We start from the raw sequence: 12,733 nt of genomic DNA, 5'->3' as shown, positions 1-12,733 counted from the left end.
TTGAAAGAGAGGTAGAGCTGGGTATCATTCGCATACTGATGAACACCCAGCCCAACCCTCTGATGATCTCTCCCAGTGGCTGCATGTAGATGTTGAAAAGCATGGGGAAGAGGACAGAACCCTGAGGCACCCCACAAGTGAGAGCCCAGGGTCTGAACACTCACCACCACAACCACTTTCTGAACAGTGTCCCCAGTGTATAACAGTGCCCCCAGCTCCCAGCCCCTCTGGACGGTCCAGAAGGATGTTATGGTCGATGGTGTCAAAAGCCGCTGAGAGATCCAGCAGAATTAGGAAACAGCTCTCACCTTTGTCCCTAGCCCGCAGGAGATCATCGACCAGTGAGACCAAGGCAGTTTCAGTCCCATGATGAGGCCTGAATCCCGACTGGAAGGGATCCAAATGGTCCGCCTCTGCCTGGAGTTGTTCAGCAACCACTCGCTCAATCACCTAGCCCAAGAATGGAAGATTTGAGACTGGGCGATAGTTGGCCATATTGGCAGCATCTAAAGATGGTTTTTTAAGAAGTGGTTTGATACCACCTCTTTCAGCAGGTCTGGGAAGGCTCCCTCACAGAGAGAAGCATTCACCACCCCGCAGAGCCCATTGCCCAGCCCTTCCCGGCTAGCTTTTATAAGCCAGGATGGGCAAGGATCAAGTAGACAGGTGGTTGGTTTCATTCGTCCAAGCAGCCTGTCCACATCCTCTGAGGTAACAGATTGGAATTGATTCCACTCAACTTGACTAGACAGGGTCTAGCACTCTCCCGCCCTGGTCCTGCTCCCACGGTGGAGTCTACCTCTTCCCAAATCTGAGCGACTTTATCTGCAAAAAACTTTGCAAAATCATTGCAGGAGATCATGTGGCCCGTTCTGGGCCCCGATGGAGCAGGTGTTTCCACTAAATTGCAAACTACCTGAAGGCGCTTCCTGCTGTTTTCTGCAGATGCAATAGAGGCGGTGAAGAAAGAATTCTTTTCCGTCGCTTCCGCCACTTGGTAGGCTCGACATTGAGCTCTAACCCATGTCCGGTCCGCTTCATAATGAGTTATCCACCACCAGCACTCTAGCCGTCTCAGTGATTGTTTCATTGCCCTCAGATCCGTGGAAAACCATGGGGCTGTCCGGGCTCCATGCAATCAGAGAGGGCGCTTCAGAGCCAAACAGTCAGTAGCCCTGGTTAACTCCACATTCCAACAGGCCACCAGGGAATCAGCTGAAAGGCCATCAACATGGATAAAGCATCCCCTACCACTCTCTGGAAACCATTTGGATCCATTAAGTGGTGGGGGCGGACCATCCGAATCAGTCCCACCTCCCTACGGAGGGGGAGGGTCGCAGAGAAGTCCAGTTGCATCAGGAAGTGATCTGACCATGGCACTTCTTTAGTTTCACTTTTAGCTAGTGTCAGATCACCAACATCCATAGAGGTGAACACCAGGTCCAAGGCATGTCCGCGGATATGAGTTGGGCCAGACTTATTCAGGGACAGTCCCATGGACGCCATGCTTTCCATGAAGTCCTGAGTGGTCCCTTGTAAGGTTGTGTCGGCATGGATGTTAAAATCCCCTAGGACAACCAAACTAGGTGTCTCCAGGAGAACATCCGCCATGACCTGAAGGAGCTCAGGCAGGGAATCCTTGGTGCAGCGGTGAGGTTGGTACACCAAAAGGAATCCTGTACTGCCCCTATTGCCCAACTTTCAGAACATGCACTCAGAGAACTGGGTCTTCCCAATAGGACGCCTGGTGCAAACTCTTTCCAGCAACTAATACAGTGGTGCCCCGCAAGACGAATGCCTCGCAAGACGAAAAACTCGCTAGACGAAAGAGTTTTCCATTTTTTGAGTCGTTCTGCAAGACAAATTTCCCTATGGGCTTGCTTCGCAAGACGAAACGTCTTGCGAGTTTGTTTCCTTTTTCTTAAAACCGCTAAGCCGCTAAGCCATTAATCGCCGCTAAGCCGCTAATAGCCGCTAATAGCCGCTAAGCCGCTAATAGCCGTGCTTCGCAAGACGAAAAAACCGGAACGGATTAGTTTCGTCTTGTGAGGCACCACTGTATTCCAGCAACTAATATTCGGTAGCATTGCTGCCTCCATCTATGGAGGAAGAGCACAGGCATTGTGGCTAGCAGCCATTGATGGCCTTCTCCATGAATTTGTCCAATCCTCTTTTAAAGCCATTTTAGGTTGGTGGCCATTATTGCTTCCTGTTTGAGTGAGTGCCACAGTTTAAACTATACACTGCGCGAAGAAAGGCTTTCTTTTATCCATCCTGAATATTCAGACACTCAGCTTCATTGGATATCCATGAGTTCTAGTGTCCTGAAAAAGGGAGAAAAGCTTTTCTCTGCCCACTTTCTTCATTTGATAAACTTCTGTCATGTCACCTCTTCCTTGCCTTTTTTTTTGCAAACTAAAAAGCCCCACATGCTGCAAGCTTTCTTAATAGAGGAGCCGCTCCATCCCCTTGATTGTTTTGTTTATTAAATTTGTACTCTATTAATCTTAAGCTTCATTCAGTATCTCAGAAAGGCACCTATATTGTGATGAGTGACAAAGATTTCTTTCTTAGTTTATGGTGCTTCGATCAGCAGAACTGGCACAGTTGCCACATAATACCCTTTCCAAATTTGTAAGAGCTCCCATCTTTCAATATGGCGGCACCTACATTTTGGAACTCCTTGCCTATTGATGTCAGGCAGGCACTTTTCTTCCTTTACTACCTGCCAAAACCATTTTGTTTAGGCCAGCCTGTCCAGATGTTTAGGAAGTCGGTACAAGTTTTAATCTGTTTTTAATCTATTGTTGTTTTCAATTTTTGTATGTCTTAAAATATCGCTAATTTTCTTAGTGGCAATTTTATTGTTTAATCTTCATAAGCCTCATTTGAGATATTTATTTTTTTAGCAATCAAACTCTGTAAATTTTATGAAATACGTAAAAAATAAATATCCATTCAAATTGCCTTCTCAGGGCAAACCTGTGAGATCGACATCAACGAGTGCGTGAAGAGCCCTTGTCGGAATGGTGCCGCATGTCAGAATACGAATGGTAGCTACTGGTGTGTCTGCAAACCTGGGTTCACAGGCAACACCTGCGAAACGGACGTCGATGACTGCCAGCCTAGTAAGAGCCTCAAGGAGGCTGGGGAGTGGGTTGCCTTAGGAGACCTGGACCCCATCTGCACCATATATTGAAAGCACTGCTGCACATCACTTTAAACAGTCAAGATTTCCCCCAAAGAATCCAGGGAGCTGTAGTTAATAAAGGAGTGCTGAGAGTTGTTAAGAGGACCCCTCTATTCCTTCCCAGAATTCCAATTTCCCAGAGCTCCCTGGGAAGAAGGATTGATTGGAACAGAAAAGAACAGGATGCTGGACTTGATGGGTCATTTGGCCTGATCCTGCATGCTCTTCTGGTGTTCTTAACATGAGGAAAGGGAGGTCTTGTGAAAATTCATTGACATATTGGAATTGTTCTCAAACATAAATATTCTGGAAACTCATTCAGGCTAATAAGATCTCTGCTATGTGAGGATATCATATACCCTTCGAACATAAAATATTTCTGCTTGGTTAATGTAAAAGATGTTCTTCTGGAAAATGATCAAGAAATAGTGTTTAATCTTTTAACTTTTAACTAAGATTGTAATAGCTTAAAATTCGGGTTGGGGGTTGGAGAAGCCTATCTCCTGCTATGTCTGAAAGAGCTGAGAACATTTGCTCTGCAGTAACTATGATATGCTAACTTACTACAAAAGGCTACATCTAAAGCAGGAAAACAGGTTTCATGGGAAAATGGGCATTTTCTGTAATGTTTTGGAAGACTGTTCAGTGATAATGTTCAGCTGTGTACAGTTTGCAGCCATCTGCAGCAGTGTTTCTGTAAGCTTTATCTTTGATTTATTTTGTTTATTATTAACTAGATAAACAAATAACAGGGCACTGAGTTATCAAAGGCTGGGGCGAATTGTGCGTTCAGTTCACACAGAAGGTTTAGGAAAGAATGTGGGAAGTTTTGCAGAGGCCAAGGCAGCCTCAAAAAAAATAATTAAAAAAACCATCAGCCCCATGGAATGAGAGTCCATCGCTGCCCCTTTCCCCACTCCCTCTAGATCCTTGCCACAACGGCGGGTCCTGCTCCGATGGCATCAATGCCTTTTTCTGTGACTGCCTCGCTGGCTTCCGGGGCCCCAAGTGTGAGGAGGACATTGACGAGTGTGCCAGCAACCCTTGCAAGAATGGCGCCAACTGCACGGACTGTGTCAACAGCTACACCTGTACTTGCCCTTCTGGCTTTAGCGGGATCCACTGCGAGCATAACACCCCTGACTGCACAGAAAGGTAATTCAGGAGCCAGAAATAACGTTGGAAGTCATTTTTAAAAAAAACAATGTGCTTGGCTATAGTCATGCTCCTGTGTGTGAGTGGGGATGGTTCATCCCAAGAGAACCAACATTCTGCACACCGCAGTGTTGGTATAAATCACACCCATCACTTGCAAATTTTTATTTTGCACAGTCTATTCTGGTGATGGGCAAGAGGGCTCTGGACCCTAATCAAATGGCCTTAGAATCATAAAGTCGGAAGGGACCCCATGGGTCATCTAGTCCAACCCCCTGCTTTGCCGGAATCTCAACTAAAGCATCCACGACAGATGGCAATCCACACTCTGATTAAAAACCTCTAATGAAAGAGAGTCCACAACCTCCCAAGGGAGTCCGTTCCAATGTCAAACAGCTCTTACTTTAAGTTCTTCCTTAATCTCCTTTCTTGTAGCTTGAAGCCATTGGTTCGAGTCTTGCCCTCCAGAGCAGGAGAAAACAAGCTTGCTGCATCTTCCATGTGACAGCCATTTATATATTTGAAGATAGCTATCATATCCCCTCTCAGTCTCCTCTTTCCCAGGCTAAACATATCCAGCTACTTCAACTGTTCCTCATAAGGCTTAGATTGCAGAGCCTTTATAATCTCCTCTGCACATGCTGCAGCTTGTCAACATTCTTCTTAAATTGTGGCACCCAAAACTGGACACAGTATTCCAGATGTAGTCTGATCAAGGCAGAATAAAAAAAGGCAATGTCTTTTTCTGTGACTGCCTGGTTGGCTTCCGGGGCTGTTACTTCCCTTGATCTGGAGACTATACTTCTGTTGATGCAGCCTAGAATAGCATTAGCTTTTTTTGCTGCTGCATCACAGTGTTGACTCAAGTTCAGCTTGTGGTCCACCAAGACCCATAGACCCATTTCACATGTACTACTAGTAAGCCAGGTGTTCCCTATCTTCTCTTTGTGCAGCTAGTTCTTCCTGCCTAAGTGCAGAACCTGCCATTCATTCTGCAACTGTTGGCTACTTGTGTACACTCTTCCTTTGTGATTTCCTCTTTCTTCCATTTCTGATACATGCCCTTCTTAAATCTCAGCTCATCTGTAAGCTCCTTATGCAGCCACACCAGTGTTTCTTTAGATACTTCCAACTTTTCTTTCTTGTTTGAATTTGGATCTGCATTTGGATCTTCAATATTTCATTTAATAAACTCCCACCCATCTTGGACTCCCTTCTCTTTGAGTATTTCTGACCATGGGATCTCACCCAGTAGCTCCTTAAACTTTTGAAATCAGCCTTCTTAAAGTCCAGAGTGCCTGTCTCACTATACTCAGCTTTCCCTTGCCTCTGTATCATGAAACCCAGAAGGACACTATTACTTTCTCTCAAGTTTCCAAATGTTTCCACTTCTTTGATCAGTTCCTCCCTGTTGGTGAGGACCAGGTCCAAGATAGATGATGTACTTGTTACTTCTGCCACCTTCTTGGAAATGAAATTGTCAGCAATGCAGTGGAGGAATTTGTTGGACCTTACATTCCTGGCATTGTTTGAGTTCCAATAGATATGGGGTACTTGAAGTCTCCCATTACTACTTTATCTCTCCTTTTTGAATGTTTAGTAATCTGCTCTAGGAAGGCACCATCCAAGTCTTCGGTCTGACCTGGTGGTCTATAGAAAGCCCCCATAGTAAGATCAGTATTGTTTCTCTCTCCTACAGTTTTTACCCATATACTCTCAATATGCTTTCCATGCTGCAGGTCATTGATTTATTCACAAGTTTGGACATCCTTTACATATAATGCTACTCCTCCTCCCTTCCTGTTTGGTCTATTCCTTTTGAACAGTTTATGCCCCTCAATTCCTGCATTTCAGTCATGAGTCTCATCCCACCAGGTTTCAGTAATGCTTCCCAGGTCATATTTGCCATCCTGCATTAAAAGCTCCAATTCGTCTTGTTGGTTTCCCATGCTCTGCATTTGTGCAGAGACAACTGGAACCATGAATCATTCCCTCCAGTTGCTTCCTTCCTCTAGTACTTTGCCCTTTAGCAGGGCAAGCATCACCTCAATTTCTTGTGCACCGATGAAGCTACTATCCCCAGTACCAGGTGTTCTTCTGCCACCTGTAATGCTGTCTGCCCTCCCGCTCAGAATCTAGTTGAAAGATCTCCTGATCAGGTATGCTAGACTCTTATCAAACACATTTTTGCCAGTCGCTGTGAGGTACAACCCAGAAGTCCTTCCTCAAAGAAGTGGAGATGGTGATCCAAGAAGCCAAACCCTTCCTGATGACACTACCTGTACAGCCAGTGGTTTACTTCCAGTATTTTACTCTTTTCCTGGGCCATGATCTTCAACAGGAAGAAGTGATGAAAAGACAACCTGTGCCCCAAGGCTCTTCAGCTTCCTGCCCAGTCTCATAGTCCCTTGCTATATGTTGAAGTTGTGGTCAGCGGGCTTTATAAGACATGGCAAGTTCTCTGTCACATTGCGAATCTTTGCACCTGGAAGACACCTCTTGGGACATCCTGTTTCCTCCAAAAACTATTGCCTCTTGCCGTTTACTACCACCAACAGTCTCTTCCTCCTCTGGGGAGTGTCAGGAATCGTTCTGTACACTGTGCTTTCCAAAATCGCCTTGGAGCGTTCTAAGGTCTGCAGCTGCTGTTCTTGAGTCTTCTCCTCTCATCTCTTCGAGCTGATCTGGATATTACTGGAATAGGTTACAAAGGCAGGAACCTTATGGTTCTAGTACTTCCTCCTCCTCCTCCACTCAACTTGCCTTCTCCAGACTGCAATTCCTTTTCTCCTGAGATCATTTCCTTGGAAGGTAGCAGGTGGATTATCAGCATACTCATTCATGATCAGTAGCCTTGGATCTGAAAGGGTTAGATCAAGAATGGGGGGGGGGGAAACTCCCAAGTCCATCTCCTCCTGTCTGTTCCTCCAAAGGGGGTGACAGGGATCATTATGTGCCCTGTACCTTTCACAGCTACCTTGGTGTATTCTGAGTTCCCTAACTCTTCTGCCCCAGAATCAGTGTCCTAGGTGAGAGCATGGAACCGATTTCGCAGTTCTAATGACACAGCATGGTTCCTGACAGTCCTACTTGTGTGCGTCACGTTCCTCCAGGGGTTGGTCTCTTGCCATGAGCAATCTTCCTCCTCCCTTGGGGCGCCTGTGTTGCTGTTCTGTCACAGTCCACTCAGCTCTATCGCATCTTGCCCTATACCTCGAAGTGTTGACTATTTGGACCTCAGGTTGTTGTACCTTCTCTTCCAGCAAGCCAACCAGTTTGCACTTGCTACAAGTGTAGCTTTGCAAGTTCTCCTGCAGGAAGACAAACATGGCGCAGGTCTTCCTTAACATTAATTTACTTTCATTTATCTTACTGCATTTATATCCCACCTTTCCTCCAAGGAGCTAAAGTTGGGGTACGTGGTAATCCTTCAGCCCACTTTACCTTCCCCAACAACCTTGTGAGATAGGTTAGAGCTGAGAGAAAGCTGAGAGAAAGATCACCCAGTGAGCTTCATGGCCAAGTGGGGCGGGCATTTGAACCCTGGTCTCTCAGGTCTGAGTCCAACACTCTAAGCACTACGCCATACTGGATCTTGCTTTGTTGCCCTCTCTGGCTTCTGAGATTTCAGCAGACATTGGCTGTGGACTAACTTTGCAGCTGTAGAATCATAAAACTAGAGTTGAAGGCACCCTGATGGTCATCTGGTCCAACCCCCTGCAATACAGGAATCTCAACTAAGCACAGAAGCACCCAAAATGCCATTTTTCACTCCTCCCCTAAAAACTCGATATGTCTGAAACCCTGGACAGCTACTGTGCTGCCAGTCAGTGTAGACACTACTGAGCCAAGTGAACCCCATGGTCTGACTAGGTATAAGTAGCTTCCTATGTAATTCAGCCCTCCATTCAAAATCATGAGATCTAGAATACTATTTTACATTTTGGGGAAAGGCCACAGAAAGGCTCAGTGGTAGAGCACACACTCTGCATGGAAAGAGTCTTGGGTTCAATCCCCAATGGCAACTCTGTAAGGCTGGGTAAAACTCCCTGTTTGAAACCCTGGAGAGCCATTGCTGATGGTGGTCAGTGTACTCTGTACTGTACTAGACGGACCCAGCATTCTGGCTTTTGCTATAAGGCAGCTTCCAACGGAGAGCTTTGATGGCACAGCCAGTTTCCTTCTGCCCCTCAGCTCCTGCTTCAATGGGGGCACATGTGTGGACGGCATCAACACCTTCACCTGTGTCTGTCCACCTGGCTTCACGGGAATCTACTGCGAGCACGACATCAACGAGTGTGACTCCAAACCCTGCCTGAATGGCGGCACCTGCCAGGACAGCTACGGGACCTACAAGTGCACTTGTCCTCAGGGCTACACTGGCCTCAGTTGTCAGGTAAGGGGGCCAAGACCCCACTGGATGCCGAACCAGTTCTGCCTGCAGAGCCTGACCTTGAGTGGGACTTGCCTTTCCCAGTTCATTTGCTTCTGTTGTTTCACTGGGGGCTTGGGGTGGGTGGGCTCACAGAGTGAGGAGCAAATGGCTGAAGTGTTGGGGTCAGAGCAGAGAGGCAGCAGCCCTGGTTCGCACCTGGCACAAGCTCATGGTTTGGTTTGTTTAGCTTGCCTATGGTTTGTTTGACTGTCTGAACCCCACCTGGCAGACTTAACAGTGGTTCATTTCACCTGGCAACAAACCATGATGTGAAGCCAAGGTACACTGCTGGCTTGAGAATAGGTCAGCATTCTGTGCATTCCCCATCAGCCTTGCTTAACTCTGGTTCTTTGACAACCCCAAAGTCACATGGCAAGAGCAGCTGGGGAAACCAAGCATGGTGAAACAAACTCTGGCCTTGCTTGTCTGTGAGATGATTTGTGGTTTGCTGAGCCAAACCATGGTTAACACAACAAAACATTGCTTAGCCATGGGAAACCGTGTTGCTGCACTACAACTCCTGTCATCAACATCCATGGCTATGCTGGCTGCCAGGAGTTGGAATCACATGGCACTTGGAAGGGCTGTTGACTCCTCTCCACCCTGGCATCTTCAGGGCCATGTCCTTCAACCAGCTGTGCAGGGTTGACCCCACAAAGCCCCTTCTCTGTACCACCCTACCCTGGCACTGGTGCTGTTGCACCCACAAACCTTCTGATTTTTCACCCCCAGAACCTGGTGCGTTGGTGTGACTCCTCACCCTGCAAGAATGGTGGAAAGTGCTGGCAGACAGACAACCTGTACCGCTGCGAGTGCACCAGTGGCTGGACTGGACTCTACTGCGATGTCCCCAATGTCTCCTGTGAGGTGGCTGCACGGCAGCAAGGTAAGAATGTCCCATCCTGCTTGCTGTGTTCCCCTTCCTCTGTCTTCCCCCTTTGGTCTGTCCTGGGAGCAGACTCTGGCCAGGGCAGGACCCGGTGAGGGTTGGCTGACCCCAGCCAGATGCATAGATTGGTGTTTGGCATTTCGTTTTGAAGTATTTGATAGTTGTTGCAGTGAGATGCTTATTGGTTTATATATATTTTTATTTTATTTTTTATATATTACAGCTATGCCATACACACACACACACACAGACAGACAGACAAAATCCAAGCTGCTGTAGTTGCATACATAAACAGATTTCTTCCAGCTCTTAGGGACCAGCTTACACAAATTTAAACAACACAGATAAAATACAAAAAGCTAAAAACATATTTAAAAAAATGTTTAAAAGCAAATTAAACTCCCAACGGGGGGGACCCCAAAAAGAAGCACATGACAGATGATGATGATAATGATGATGAACACCATATAGAAACACCCATTTCTTTAAAGACAGTTATTTCCTAAAAGCCTCCTGGAATAAAAACAGTCTTCACCTGTGGAAGTGTGACAAGGAAGGAGCTGGTCTGGCTTCTCTTGGGAGGGTGTTCCATGGTCTGGGAGTAGACATCACTGAGGAGGCGTTCTCCCACACACACACACACACACACACCTGTTACTTGTACCTGACCTCCCTCCTATACCTTTGCAGGCGTCGAGGTGGTGCACCTATGCAGGAACTCTGGGCTCTGTGTGGACAGGGGCAACACCCACTCTTGCCAGTGCCAGGCCGGCTACACAGGCAGCTACTGCGAGGAGCAGGTGGATGAGTGCTCCCCCAACCCATGCCAGAACGGGGCCACCTGCACAGACTACCTAGGGGGCTACTCGTGTGAGGTACGGTTGGTGCTCAGAAGGGAGGTGGCATGGGGGGGCAGTGGACACAGGGTGAACCCTCCTTTACCTGGGTTTGTGCATTGCCAGCAGAGCTGGGTACATGTCCTGAGATGTGGTGGAACATCAGAACGAAGTACAGGACATCCCTCCATCATAGATATTTCCAGATTGCTAGGTAGTTTACAGCCACCCTGCAAAGAAGCCACAGTTTCCAGGGAAAGGGGTACATCATAACTTGGTAGCAGAGCATCTCCTATGCCAACAAAAGATCCCAAGTTCACTCCCTGCCAGCACGTCTGGCAAAGCTAGTTAAAAGATGGAGGGCTGTCCTTCATTGGAGGCTTAGAAGCCTCCAATGAAGAGGTTGGAGGGCCACCTGTCAGGGATGTTTTAGCTGGGATTCCTGCACTGCATGGGGTTGGACTAGATGATTCTTGGGGTCCCTTCCAACTACAGTCCTATGATTCGGCAGTCTGGCTGGGTAGAAGGCAGCACCTTTGTCCCTGCTTGTGCCAGCCTCCATTTCCCAGTCAATGTAATGCATTTCAGTGGACAGAGGCAGCCTCATAAGCTCTTGCATGATAGAACATTTGGGTGCTTCCCTTGCGGACTTCAAAGCTAGCTGAAATCGTAAAGCTACTGTAGAGTGGAGGGCACCTAAACATCTTTTGGCTTTTCTTAATGAAAGGCCAAGTAATGCAAGTATTTTTTATTATGTCTAAGCAGCCTTGATAATTGTTTGACCATGAGCTTCAGAAATATTCCCAGCACACCATGCCATGCCCACCCAAAGTCCCCACCCCAGTCTCAGCCCCCTATTTTTTTCTCCACTTCCCGCGGCAAGATTGCACAGTTCAGTCTTGGCCTGTCCTTGCCAACCTGACCCTCCAGCGGCTCGTACGCTTGCAGCTCCTGTGACATTACAGCAGCTCAGGCACTAGCCATTTTTGGTGGGGTGGGTGATTTGAGGACGGTACAGTTTGTCTATTTTTTATCTGGTTGCATTTTTAAAAATATACTACAAGTTGGTTTTGGCATTTTCCATTGTGGGCTCCCTTTTGAGGGGCTGCCTTCCAAGGTGGGAAGGAGGAAATCCTCCTACCCCTCTAGAACTCATTTCAACTAGGGAATATTGGACTACCTTTCCTTGTAGTGTGTTGCTGGCTACCACGGGATCAACTGCTCAGAGGAGATCAACGAGTGCCTTTCCCACCCCTGCCAGAACGGAGGGACCTGCATTGACCTCATCAACACCTACAAGTGCTCTTGTCCCCGAGGGACTCAAGGTAAATGTGGTTTTGGGTGGAAGCAGGGGCATGGGCAGGTAGGGAAAGACCCAGTCTTTAGGGGTGTCCCACTTGAATGGGGTGGGGTGGAGGGCTCCAGTATTTCTATCAGTCTGTTCTGTATTGGCTTAAAAGACATCAGTTCAGTGGGTGCCTGCTTTTGAATGCAGAAGGTCCCAGGTTCAGTGCTCAGCAGAACCTCCAGGTAGGGCTGGAGAAAGACCCATCCTTCCCTGGTAGAAATCCTGGATTGTTACTCCTGATCAGTGTTGACAGTACTGAGCTAGATGGATCCAATGGTCTGATTCAGTACAAGGCAGCTTGCTAATGTTCCTATTTAAACCCCAAATTTATTGAAAACCCTGAGGATTGAGATTTTGGTTAAGTGGTCGAGCATGAAGTGCAGGTTGAATGCTGGTTGGGAGACTTTGCATATAGAGCTGACTGAATAGCTTCTGCTTACACACACTTTTGCAAAGGGGTGTTGTATGTGTATGTGTGTCCGTCTCAGAAGGTGTGGGAGGGGTATTCAGCAACTTGCCGGGGGAAGGGGCACAGTGTTCTTTTTGCAGGGGAAGGGTCTTGCCTTGATTGAAAGTAAAATACATTGCTTCTCCCCACTCGCGTTCCCCTTTGCTGTTTTCATGGGACCTTATTTCGAGGAAGCTGACTGGAATGCCATTGGGTTGGCAGCTGGTTTGTCTTATCTGTGTATTTATGACTATGTTGAACATTCCACCTTTCCTCCAAGACTCTCCGTGCCACCTTTGTAGTTCTCTCCCCTCAGTTCACAAAACAACCCTGTGATGCACATTTGGACAAATACTTCCATGCCTTTGAATCCACCCAAGATGGTGCCCATTGCTATGAATTTGGGAGAGTCTTGAGAGAAAGAAGGAACAA

At 47.2% G+C, this 12,733-nt stretch overlaps 1 protein-coding gene across 3 annotated transcripts in view; it reads left to right on the top strand.

The window, feature by feature from the left end:
- Positions 1 to 12,733, top strand: part of NOTCH1 (notch receptor 1) — a 96,403-nt gene that overhangs the window by 65,202 nt on the left and 18,468 nt on the right. For all 3 annotated transcript variants that reach the window (XR_014521360.1, XM_083484904.1, XM_083484905.1), the window contains 6 exons: positions 2,976 to 3,128; positions 4,117 to 4,345; positions 8,540 to 8,741; positions 9,513 to 9,666; positions 10,360 to 10,544; positions 11,698 to 11,830. Coding sequence is in view for 2 of the 3 variants with exons in the window: in XM_083484904.1 (XP_083341030.1) it covers positions 2,976 to 3,128; positions 4,117 to 4,345; positions 8,540 to 8,741; positions 9,513 to 9,666; positions 10,360 to 10,544; positions 11,698 to 11,830 (1,056 nt within the window). In the remaining variant the exon portion in view is untranslated. The remainder of the gene's footprint in view (positions 1 to 2,975; positions 3,129 to 4,116; positions 4,346 to 8,539; positions 8,742 to 9,512; positions 9,667 to 10,359; positions 10,545 to 11,697; positions 11,831 to 12,733) is intronic.

The sequence above is a fragment of the Podarcis liolepis genome (assembly GCF_965112155.1).
Source record: "Podarcis liolepis genome assembly, chromosome: Z".
NCBI lineage: Eukaryota > Metazoa > Chordata > Lepidosauria > Squamata > Lacertidae > Podarcis > Podarcis liolepis.
Note: the sequence above shows the minus strand (reverse complement) of the source record. Positions and strands in the feature narration are given on the sequence as shown.